General features: G+C 41.5%; 1 protein-coding gene and 1 long non-coding RNA gene across 3 annotated transcripts in view; one reads left to right on the top strand and one right to left on the bottom strand.

The window, feature by feature from the left end:
- The window catches only part of LOC133265956 (uncharacterized), a 119,662-nt gene that overhangs the window by 25,945 nt on the left and 81,688 nt on the right, over positions 1 to 12,029 (bottom strand). Inside the window, exon 4 of one of the 2 annotated variants that reach the window (XR_009742197.1) lies at positions 2,670 to 4,237. The exons of the other annotated variant lie outside the window; for it this stretch is intronic. This is a non-coding gene — a long non-coding RNA (uncharacterized LOC133265956). Of the gene's footprint in view, positions 1 to 2,669; positions 4,238 to 12,029 lie in introns of those variants that run through there. 2 annotated transcript variants of the gene reach the window in all.
- The window catches only part of GALK2 (galactokinase 2), a 49,145-nt gene that overhangs the window by 35,542 nt on the left and 1,574 nt on the right, over positions 1 to 12,029 (top strand). The window contains exon 9 of the mRNA XM_061446896.1: positions 6,947 to 7,148. Coding sequence (XP_061302880.1) covers positions 6,947 to 7,148 — 202 coding nt within the window. The remainder of the gene's footprint in view (positions 1 to 6,946; positions 7,149 to 12,029) is intronic.

Below are 12,029 nucleotides of genomic sequence, written 5' to 3'. Positions count from 1 at the left end.
CTCCAGTCATGGTACTGTACACTTATATTTTATAAATGTATAAGGCTAAAACTCCCCATCCCAAGGAAAAATGGCATGGACAGGCTTTGGGTAAGTCTCAGGCCAGCTCTGTATCCCTTTTATAGACAAGTACTTGAGGATTTCTGCAGTTCCCTACTGTACAGGCCACTTGTTCCCCAGGTCTGGAGAAGTACAGATAGTGCATAAAGCCTCTCTAAACTTTGTGCAGTTGTTCCTTGGCCAACTCAAAATCCTGAGTTTCAATCTCCATTGAAAATGTTTACACATGGATTGCACTTGTGGCTTCTGAACATCTCTAGAAAAATAATATTTATTACTTTCTAAGGTGCACTGTGCCATAATTTTGGCTTGGACTTGAGTGCTTCACAGAACATTTAGTGTGTGGTGACTGTGGGACATTAAGTATTTATAAGCTTCACCGCAAAAGGATATTCTTCTGTAAAACACTGTATTCCTTTAACCATGAAGTGGTTTTTTTCCTTCTTAAATGAGATATTTTTAAACCCATTTTTCCTTTTCATGTATAAAACTGTAATCTAATTTTTGACATTTGAACCTGGGAATGAAATCGCCATGGGAGGAGCAGGCATCCATTTGCTGTGCGGATTTGGCTGTTTAACTGCTCTCCTATCTCTGCCCTGGAAAAAGAACTCTAAATCTCTGCTGTAGCCTCAGTGAGTGGTGCTTGAGTAGCCTTTCATTCCCACTGCCAAGTAATTTGTATTAATGGTGAGCTCAGGGCAAGAACAGTTTCCACTCTGTTTGCACAGACAGGCATACATGAAGGTGGACTCTCAAATGTTCTGTCAGGCTGCTCGGTGATACATAAAGCTCTGTTGTGTGCATTAGTAGAGTGTCCTTGTCTTACATAAACAGAAGTTACCTTCAAACTATTAGACCTTAGAGCACTTCCCAGCTTGAAGGTCTAGGTGCCTACTCCAGCCTCAACCATGCCCTTCCATAACAACATGGTTTACTAGGGATAAGCCCCAGAGAGGTGGCTGCTCTAAGCAGATCCCGTACAGCTACCTGAAGGCTGCCTGCCACAGGTGGGTGAGCCACAGGTTAGGCATAGGCACTGACTGGTTTAGGTTAGTTGCAAAAGTCTTGCTGGAGCTAGGATTCCTCTGGATGAAAAATCACTTTAAACCAGTAGTTACCATAATCTCAAAGCAGGTGTCTGCTAAATGGGTCACTGAATCCAGCAATGACTCGTCTCCTGGTTTATTTTCAGAAAGCCAGATTGCAAACAGTTACTTGAGCAGTCCCAGCAGAGTAACTGTTCCCCACTTCAAGTAGGGGGTTCACAATCTGGCTCAAATTAAAGCCATCTGGCAGCATTTTCTTATATACGTTATGAGCCAGAAACCTTCACCCTCATCATGTTCAATCAGCAGGATGCCTAACAGAGAAGGGTACTATTCCACATGAGTAATGGTGGTAGAAACTGTCCCCTACATGATTTTGCGTCGGTGAGTTTTTCCTGTTGTAAATTTCTAACAGTCCCATCAGCCATGTGTAGCTCATTAATCTACAGTGAAACACATCTTTAGCTGCCAAAGCAACTAGAAAACAAAATATATAGCCTGAAGAGGTTGGTCTTTAGCTAAAGGTCAGATAGAATTGTACAGGAAGCCTCTAAAGAAAGGAATCTGCTGAAGTTGAAGTTGTAACAAATAGTATGAGTTGCTGAGAAGCCACAATGCTTAATTATAAAGAAAAAAGTCCCTGTAAATGGAGTGGACAGGTTTGCACATTTTTTGTAAAGCTAAAATTAAAAATATGACCATACATTTGAAAACCCACAGTAAAACTTGTCTGTAATATTTAATTAACCCACAGTTACTTAGGACTAATGGCACAGGATTTTTGTTTGTTTTTGAGAGATTTTTATACAGATTTTGGACAAACTTTCATTAATTTTAGCCTGCTGTATCTTAGCAACTTGGAAAGCTCTTGCTACAATGTGAGCTATTAGGGCACTAGAAAATGTCACCGTTTCTTTTAAGGGCATGTGGTGGTTTGTAAGTGAACTGAATCTGCCTGTCTGTGGATGACATTACAGACCCTCTGCAGAACAGCAAAGCTAGGCAAAGGGTCAGCAAGAGTTACCGACATGCTCTGAAAAATAGGTGAGAACTGGTAATACAAAGCAGTTAACAGTGGAGGAGATTCCTTGTAGAAGATTCATTGTGTCCTCTTTGAAACTTCAGAAACACAGTTATTGAGGCTGTGACCTGGAAGGTGGATTAGATGCTCCTGAATAGAATCATAGAATCATAGAATAGTTAAGGTTGGAAAGGACCTTAAGATCATCTAGTTCCAACCCCCCTGCCATGGGCAGGGACACCTCACACTAAACCATCTCACCCAAGGCTTTGTCTAACCTGGCCTTGAACACTGCCAGGGATGGAGCATTCACAACCTCCCTGGGCAACCCATTCCAGTGCCTCACCACCCAAACAGGAAAGAATTTCCTCCTTATATCCAACCTAAACTTCCCCTGTTTAAGTTTTAACCCGTTACCCTTTGTCCTGTCACTACAGTCCCTAATGAAGAGTCCCTCCCCAACATCCCTATAGGCCCCCTTCAGATACTGGAAGGCTGCTCTGAGGTCACCACGCAGCCTTCTCTTCCCCAGGCTGAATACAGGTGAAACATGTTAAAACCCAGTGATATAATGTCAGTAAGAGCAGGTCCAGGTATAGGATTCCTTGTTCTCCTTAAAATTTTCTTTGGTCTCATTTTGACTTTTCAGGTTGACTTTAATTTCTTCTGATCTGTGTCTGTTTCAATCCATAAATGGTGTTACTCACTATCACTTGAGTACATAAGAAACTTTTTCTGTGTGCAGCTGATACCATACAAAATAAATTCCTATCTCCCTACCTTCTTTTGGGGAGGGGACAAAAGAGACCCTGAGATTCTGACTGTGTGTGTCTAGGTCTAAAGTTAAAGGGTTTATTCCTGCATGGCAGTGAGCTGTGCAGAACATGGCAGAGAGGAAATGCATAATGATTTTCAAAGAACAGTTTTTGAGAGCGTGATTCTGGTCAGAGACCAGATCCTAGCTAATACAACTCTCCACGAGTCCAAATAGCACTACATCATTTTAAACAAGCAGAGCACCTCCACTGGGTATCACATGGATCCACTTAGAGAGGAAACAATACTTCAGCCATGCCCTAGAACAACTGCTCTTACCTCAGTGTGGCAGCCAGCTACTTTCATTACACCAGAGCTTTTAGGTTCCTCTCTAATCACCAGAGCAATCTAGGTCTCATGAGGGATAAATGGTTCCCTAGTCTACCCTTTTCACTGACAGAAGATGGATTTGAGGGTACCTATACCCCCTAATTCAGAAATAAATTTAAGGGGGAGAAACCAAGCCTTTAAAGTTTACTGGATTAGGAAAGTATATTTTATTGCCCAGAGAAGCTGTGGCTACCCCATCCCTGGCAGTATTCAAGGCCAGGCTGGACAGGGCTTGGAGCAACCTGATCTAGTGAAACCAAAGTTTCAACCCCCAGGTGCCCATGGCAGGGAGTTGGAATTAGATGATCCCTAAGGTCCCTTCCAACCCAAACCATTCTTTGACTCACATTTTCAGATGGATTAAGTACCTAATTTACATACACTACAATAGGTTTAAGGATTGACATGCTTTTAAGAATCTGGCATTAGTTCCCTACACCCTGCTTTTTTCGCTCCTTTGAATACCACAGAGGGTTGACACCATATAACCCAGTCCTGTGCAACACTGGAAAGTTTACTTTGAGGGCTTCAGTTTGCTTCTTTCAGCGCACTCCTGCCCTAGCTCAGATATAAACTAATCAGTTGTGTGCACTTTGGTTTTGTTTCTTTTAACTGTGACAAAGTATGGCTTAAGAATTCAGTCCTTTTTACTTGTATGCTCTTTGGCATGTTCTATTAGTTCAGATTTTACTTATGTGGAGCTAATATACAGGCTGTGATGTAGCAAGGAGATTCCAATATAGGTGTAATTCTTGGAAATACAATGCTATCTTTTATTATATAGAGATGGTTAACTGGACTTCTCGTCCAAACAGAAGAGATAAAAGAAGGTTTTTCTATTACCAGAGACATTTAAGCATTGAAAGCCAAAAACATGTGAACCATTTCATTATTTTAGAATAGTACTTAGAGAGTACAGAGGTGTTTGCTGTCCTGACAGTAATTTTGCCTCAAGAGTCTACTGCCAGAGAGGAAAAGCTAGCTATAAAAAAGGCTTTTTAAACACAAATGGAATTTCCTGAAATAATACACAGCTGATAACCAACCAATAGCTAAGGTATGGATACCAGCCTTTAACTGATACATATTCGGTGAACATCCACAAAGGAGTCTGGAAATAACGTACAGCTTCACTTTCTTGCTCAAGAGCTGCCTGAAAGGATTGTTAGCCAGAGAAAGCTGGCGTCAAGGTAGCATGTTCTCCCCTCCACAGGGCGCTCTCCAGGGAGCTAGTGCCATCAAGGACATGGCTCAGATCTTCTGGCTCGCAGCCAGTCACTGGAGCGCCCTTTCGGGTTGCCAGTTCCCAGCATGACGAGCACAACACAACCCCAGCAGTTTTTAAGGTAATCTGGCCAGTGGAGCATTGCTTTACCAAAGGGTGGTCTCCGAATCAATCACAGCCTTTGGCAAGTCTGTTGCCTGACAATTGAAACCAGACATGTTTTCAGTTCATTCTTTGGGTTACTACTGTTCAATGGTGATTTACAAGAGAGTGTGAGCTATGGCAATCTCTCACGCAACGTTAGATATTCCCTAAACGAATGCACATTTAGAAATCTCCTTGCTCTAAAACAATGGCTTATAAGAAAAGAAAATTTAAAGAGAAACCATCCTTAAAAATAGGCCAAGCTGCCTTTCTTCAACATTCAAAAACAGCAAAGCGGTGCTCTGCAAAACAGAGTGCAAATGGCTGCAGCAGAAACACATTCAGTGGAGTAAAACAGACCTCTAAATGGGAACTGAAGTCTGCTCTTCCCGTGTGATACTCTCACGGCGATGTTTCTTGAGGGCACTCAGTTTTCCCTTTTCCGTCCTAGTTTGAAATGCACTCAGAAGGCCTGCTCAAAGACAGCAACACAGGGCTTCTCAGTAGCAGGCTGTATCAGATTACAAAATAAATATCACCAGTAGCAGAACACTGCTATGTTCAGTGTTTATCATTTTAGACTGCTTGTGTCTCAGCACTGTATTTTCAGCATTTACAGCTGTGAATTACACTTGATAATGGAGAAATAAAAAGGGATTATACAGGTGCTGATGAAGTTTTAGTTTTTGGGTTGCAGTCTGGAGTACACATATGAGAGACTTGGTACTGGACACAGTTTTATTTCCAGTGTCTCAAGGAAGATTTCTGCATACACTTGCAATTGTAGATTGCTGAAGTCATCAGAAGTGGTTCCAGAACTTTGCTGTCTCCACAAAGCAATCAAGTAGGAACTCCATGTGTCTGGGTCAGATCATGAGCTCTGTTTTGGATACAGGGCTCGTCTCTCTTCTTTTACCTCTATGCGAGTGTTTCATCTGCCATTTCAGAAAGCAAAAGAGAACAGAAACTGAAATGAGGAGAGAAACCTCGATCTAAAGGAGAATTTGTGTGTAGAAAGAAAATGAGAGATGCTCTGTGCTGTGATGAAATAAGGCAACATACTGCAATGGGTGTCCCCATAGAGAATAAAGCGCTCTTATCTAATATTTACGGCCCAAACAGCTCAAGCAAATCAATTTAATCATAAATTATGTCACACATGCTTCTGGTGAACAGTACTTCCTCAATAGTAGCCATGGTACTAAACCAAACAGAACTATATTGGGAGAACATAAACAATGAACTGCAACATGAGCTTGAGAAAGGCACATCAGTTCTTGGGTCACAAACCAAACCCTCCTGTAAATAGGAGCAGCTGGAGGAGCCTTTAACCACAGCCATCCCCTTCCTACTGTTCAGGCTTGGTGGAGGGGTCTCTACCCCTGATGGGCATGTAGGTTCAGGTACACCCTATGGTATCCCTATGCTCACTCTTCCCAGACGAATTACTTTTTCATGACACAACTGAAGTATTTTTGCCCAAATCCTTGCACTAGGATTTGATCTCAGCAGGTAAATACTAAGCAATACCTGTGCGGGCTCAACATCTCTTCACCTCCACACAGGCAGCGCTGACACTCCGGCTGGTAATACACACCAAAAATAAACCCTGAAAACCAACCTGAAAGCACCTGTGCTCTGCACTGTACCTGTAATCTCGTGTTATTTACAGTCAGGGTGAGCCTGCATCATTGTGAAAATATTTGAGAGGGCTTCCTTATGAATGCCCCAGGAAACAGGGATAATAGCAGTTTTGTTAACCTCGGCTTCAAGAAACAAAGAAAGAAGTGTTTGATGTTTCTGTGGTTTGGTGGTTGATTTTTCAAGAAAAGGTCCATTGGCACAGTTACATAATTGATGTAGACTTGGCCTGGAGCAGTCACACACAGCACCCTGGTGCTGGGGGCCTTTCTGGTGATCTCATGACTCAGTTTTGCTGGTATTTGGAAACCTGAAAGCTTTAGATTAATGCCCCAGTGCATGTCACTGCTAAGTCGAACTTGTGGCTTGCCTCTGCAAAATCAGAGGAGAGACTGGGTCTCTTTGATGATTCAGCAAGTAACACAAGCGTGTGCATGAAGTTATGAACATGCAAAAAAATGTGTACAGTGTATTTAGATGACCTCTAAAGGGCTTTGAAAGAAGATGTAGGTGAGCTTTTGCAGAAGACTTTCAGCCCAGAGAGTTCTAATATAGAGTACGAATTACTAAAAAAATACAATTCTGCTATGCTTTTGTATGTTCCTTTTGTAGAGAATATTAACGGATAACTGTGATACTTTGTGTTTTCATTTTGCTTAGTTTCCCCCTTTAAGTTGTACCAGCGTGCAAAGCATGTGTACAGCGAGGCTGCGAGAGTGCTGGAATTCAAGAAGATATGCAGCGAAGCACCTGCCAATGCGCTCCAGCTGCTGGGAGAATTAATGAATCAGAGCTATATCAGCTGCAGGGAGATGTATGAGTGCAGCTGTCCTGAACTGGATCGCCTGGTAGACATCTGCCTGTAAGTTCTGACCACAAGGAAGAGTAATCGCCTATTGAGAATATTGTTTGAACTGATGAGAAAACATGACATCGCTGGCTATTGCAATTTTAAAATGAAAGTATTCTTGTCTCTTATTACAAAATTAATCTCCTGCAGGGACATTACATGGTCAATTGTTTCCTTACTGACATGTGTGTAATATTTTCAGATGAAAGCTGCAGTTTATGGCTTTATTACAGACTCTGCTTTTGGGCTGACTCATCGTCACAAGTGTTACGTTAGACTGTTGGCTCTTCTTTTTTTAAGCTGTAGAAGTCATGACTGGTTTTCTTAAAACATTATCTTAGTTGTTCTATTTGAACACTGGTACTTTCGGGGTATTTCTTAACCATTTCAGAACTGTCACCATGGGAAGAGCAGAAACTGTTCCACATTCTGAGGTTGCCTTGAACTCATATTGTGAAATGCTATTGCATTTTTTTTCTATTAGAAACATACGTTGTCCAGGGTATCAGGTTGGACAGTATTTCACCATTCAAAAGGTGTATGAGCTGTTGTAATGGCCAACACTCTACTTCTGCTTTCCACATTGTGTGTCTGAGCTTTCCCCACATTATTCAGCCTCCACCTCTGCACAAACCTCATTCTTTTAGCTGGGTACCTTAACTCTGTTCATAGCAAAACAAGCCCTCTAAACTCCCAAACACATTCACTGGGTGTCATTTTCTCCCTTCTCTTCTGCCTGTATTCCTCCTCAGTTTCATATCCTCTAGCCAGAATCAGCTGAGTTTGAGAAATGGCATGAGGTGAGCTTGAAGTCACAGGTGGTTGTGTGTAGCTCCTCATGATTCCAGTTTCATACTTCAGCTTATCTGCTACAATTCCTGCTTCTCCTTGGAGAAGAGTGCACTTGGTTTAGGAAGCTCTGCCCCAAGCAAGAGCGTTACTGCCCTGCCAGAAGGGAAACACAGGGTGCCAGAAGTGTTTTCAGGCCTGAGGTCAAAAGACATTGTTTCACTGTCTTTTAGAAGCAAATATCCCATCCTCTATCTTTCAGTCTTGACCAAAACAGAAACTGTTTTGACTTGAAGCTGAAAAAAATGAATACCTTACCCCCTGAAAATGAAAGTTACAAAATACTCGTTCTTTACCAGCAACTGGCTTTTCTTTTTTTATAAACTATAAGTGTGGATTGTTATGAAAATAGGAATTTAACAATTATGCCATTTGCCATGTGCTTCTTACTTCTGTACTGCTGTGGATTTTGTAAGCTGTAACTCCCATTTACCAGGTTTGTAAATTGGTAAGAGTATGATACAAATGATTATTTAGGTTAGTCTGATTTCTTCAGCAGGCAAGACAGAATGGCCTCTGAGCCAGAAAACTACAAACTTAAAATCCAAACAGGAGACTTTTGGACATCTACAGATTATCTTGCGTATGGGAAACACATGCTGTTTCTAAGATAACACACAGAGGACCTCTGACAGCCATTGGACACCCTGATAGTAATTTAGCAATACAGGTTTTTTTCCTTCTCTTGGTAACCAATCCCATAGGTAACTCACAGGCTATGTTCAGCTTATTGTATCACATAATGATCACATAGCAGAACAAGCTATGATGGTCACTCAGCAGGGCAATTCCACCATGGTCATCCCAGCTACTGACTGCGTGTGAGAAGTGAGAACTGTCCCCACAGTCTCAGCTGAAGACAGAAACTATAGTCCACTGAATTATCAAAACTATTGGGCTACAAATTCGTGATCCAGTGCAAGGTATCAGCACTGCCTGTTCTGTGACACCACTGACAGAGGAAGAGCCTTGAAACTTCCCATCTGCGTTATTTTTAGGTACAGTAACTACCCAGTGTTGGGTGTTGTCAGTCAATAGCGCCTGGTGACTGACCTTTGCAGAAGTAACTAGTGTCTTCACTCAGGGTATCCAGCTTGAATCGCATTGATGGGGGCTGTTCTCAGATATGCTGGGAGAAAACTATCCTGTTCCAAATCAGGAGAAACAAGTAAAAAAAGGGGAGAACCGGTAAGATCTGCACTGCAGCATGGAGGTACCTGTGCTACATTGAAATAAAACTACCATGGATGCTAGCAACTGCCTATTGCAGCACGAAGCTCGACATGGAGATGGAAATTCTGTTTCTCATTTCTGCTGAGCTCTGTGCTTTCACGGCTAGACAGCTGCTGCTCTTGGAGCTAGCTTGGGTATCGTGACACTGGCTTGCAGGCAGTAGCATAGACCCAGCCACAGAACCCAAAAGAAAGGAGTACGCAGTTAGGATTTTACCAAATTAAATTAAAATTAATCAGAGCATTTCAGTTCCAGGGACCAAAATAGCGAAGGAAAAAAATTGATGCATTTGCCCATGTTACATCAGATTTGTAACTTACCAACAGAAGAGCCCACAGCTAGTATGATGGGCATAGCTAAGCACCACAGCAGTGTCATTTGTGTGAAATGATTTCTAACTGGCATATTAAAATTACTTAATCTGGGATTTTTTTTTATTACGTTCATTGCACAGAAACAAGTAAATTATTTGTTCATTATAATTTAGGCTTATTCCACCAAGAGAATTTCCACAGAAATGTATCTTTCTCCTTTAGAATTTTGATATCCTTCAGTGCTTTTCTGATTCTGTAAGTATGAGCTTAAGGTTCTTTCCAACCCTAACTATTCTGTGATTAACTCTCTAAAAGTGTATCGCTGTTCTAGATGAATACAGCTAAAGCCAGAATCTAACTTTTGGAGACTACTGGAAAAAGCCTTAATTTTTCTCAAGTTGTACATTAAAAAAAAGGACATACAATCACTAGTCACTCTAGGAAGGCTTGGCTGATGTGATTATAGAAATGGCCAGGAACTACATAAATTACATTCTTTACTTACGATGCTATACAGCTGCCCTGTAACTTTAAAAAGCCTTTCCAAAAATACATTCCACAGAATTGCCTGAGTCTACTGCTGCTCTCTCCTTACAAGGTTTAAACTGTGAAGAATAATCTGCATATCCAGATGTTTTCTGTTTTGCCTAGATCTTTATGTCTTACTCTACAACTTCTGCCAAGAAAGGGATCCATACTTGCTGTGGTTTGTAGTGCTGAAAACTGTAACCACGAGCTGGTCAGTTGTTTTTTTCCCTTTTGCAAAGACAGAAGACTTGTACTTTCTCTAACCTATGTCATGCTGTTAAAAGCTGTTTTACCTGTTAGACTTAAAGTAAGCAACACAAAAAATTTACAAAACAAATAAAGAACAAAAACTTGGATCTGAGCTCCTGAGCTCAGTAGATACTTCTGAAAATCCCTCAGAATCCTTGAGTGCTGCAGATGAGTTACTTTCATTCTCTTATTCTCCATCTTTTGGTGGTATAAATCCTGATAATTTTGGTGTTATCAGCCATCCCCCTTGCAGCTGAAGACGTGATCAGAGAGGATTTGGCTAAAAGATACAATTTTTACATTACATCAAATGCCTTATGGTAGCCAAAACACCTCTGCATTTTATCAAGACTCTTACCACTGATGATTCTCCTAGTACTGCAAAGCCTGCATTCATGGCACAGTGTGGAAATTCAACAAAACAAACAGAACACCCTACAGAAAGAAGCTGGCAGCTCTTTCAGAGCCGGAAAGGCCCAGAGACGCTATTCAAATGCACACTAAGCTCATTTACACACCACACCCCTTTCCTTGTAAGATAATTCTCTGTTTATCCAGTGAATACTGGGAGCTGAGTGCCTCAGACTTCTGGGCTACAGACATGTTCTCTTCCTCACATGCTCTGACTCTTCCTCCATTACTTATCCGGACGGCTGCAGCACAGCCCAGGCAGTGCACAGGGCACTTCCTCACATGTTAAATCCACATCATCTGCTGAGTGGGGGAGCACTCCATCCACAAGATTATTGTCCGTTCATATTCCTCTTCATAAACACATGATTTGGATGCTAGTGAACAAGAAGAGTTGGCTCTCAAATCCCACTTCACCAGAGGGGTCTAGCATAGGACTGAACTGATGAAGACTTGAAAGAGAATTTCAGGCCTGTTCCAAAGTTAACTTCCTTGTGTTTGATGTTTAACATTGCACCCATGAACCACATCTCCACTTGACGTGGAATGAGGTGCTCCCTTCTGAACTCATGTGGTATCAGATACCTGGGTTTCAGATGTTGCAGCACTGCCCATCAAAACACCAAGTTCCTCAGCATTAAGCCCCAAGTGTCTCATCACATCCCCACATTTGAAACTGTTAGCCACAGTATTTTGAAACACAGTGACTTCAGCTCTGAGACAGGCATATTTTCTGTCTACATTATGTTTTATTTCAGCTAAGTATTTTAAAATGACTCAGTAAAAATGAGGCATGAGCATGACCACAGAGAATTATGAAATCAATAAAAGGTTCAGAAAAATTCTGAAGGGATTTCAGTTGCCTACCAAAATAAAAGCCAGACACTATCTGCAATACAAAGTTCTGATTGAGGTAACAGACCAAGTGAGTACAGACAGTTGATTCAGCTAACTCTGGAAAGTGGATTGGGCCTTATGAGGTCGATGGGAATTTCCCTATTGATTGCAATCAAGACTGAATTGGCTCCTGCACATTTTAGGAGGTTGCTCCATTGACCAGAAACTACAAAAATTGCATCAGAGGATGAGTGGCTTACAGGAATAACAATAAGTAAAATAAAACACCAACAGGAAATAAAGAATGAACATAAAATCGAGTCAATATGAAGGGTGGCACCACACAGACACACTGAAGAAAGTGTTTCTGTTCAAGAAGAGATGCAAGCATGTTGAGAATCAAGCACATATGTAAGTACTTGCTTGAAATATGACCTAAACCTCTATTAACCCAGCAGTATACCAGATTCAT

The sequence above is a fragment of the Pezoporus flaviventris genome, unplaced genomic scaffold (assembly GCF_033815535.1).
Source record: "Pezoporus flaviventris isolate CSIRO_AGI_PZ_B2104156 unplaced genomic scaffold, CSIRO_AGI_Pfla_v1 ptg000006l, whole genome shotgun sequence".
NCBI classification, from domain to species: Eukaryota; Metazoa; Chordata; class Aves; order Psittaciformes; family Psittacidae; genus Pezoporus; species Pezoporus flaviventris.
Note: the sequence above shows the minus strand (reverse complement) of the source record. Positions and strands in the feature narration are given on the sequence as shown.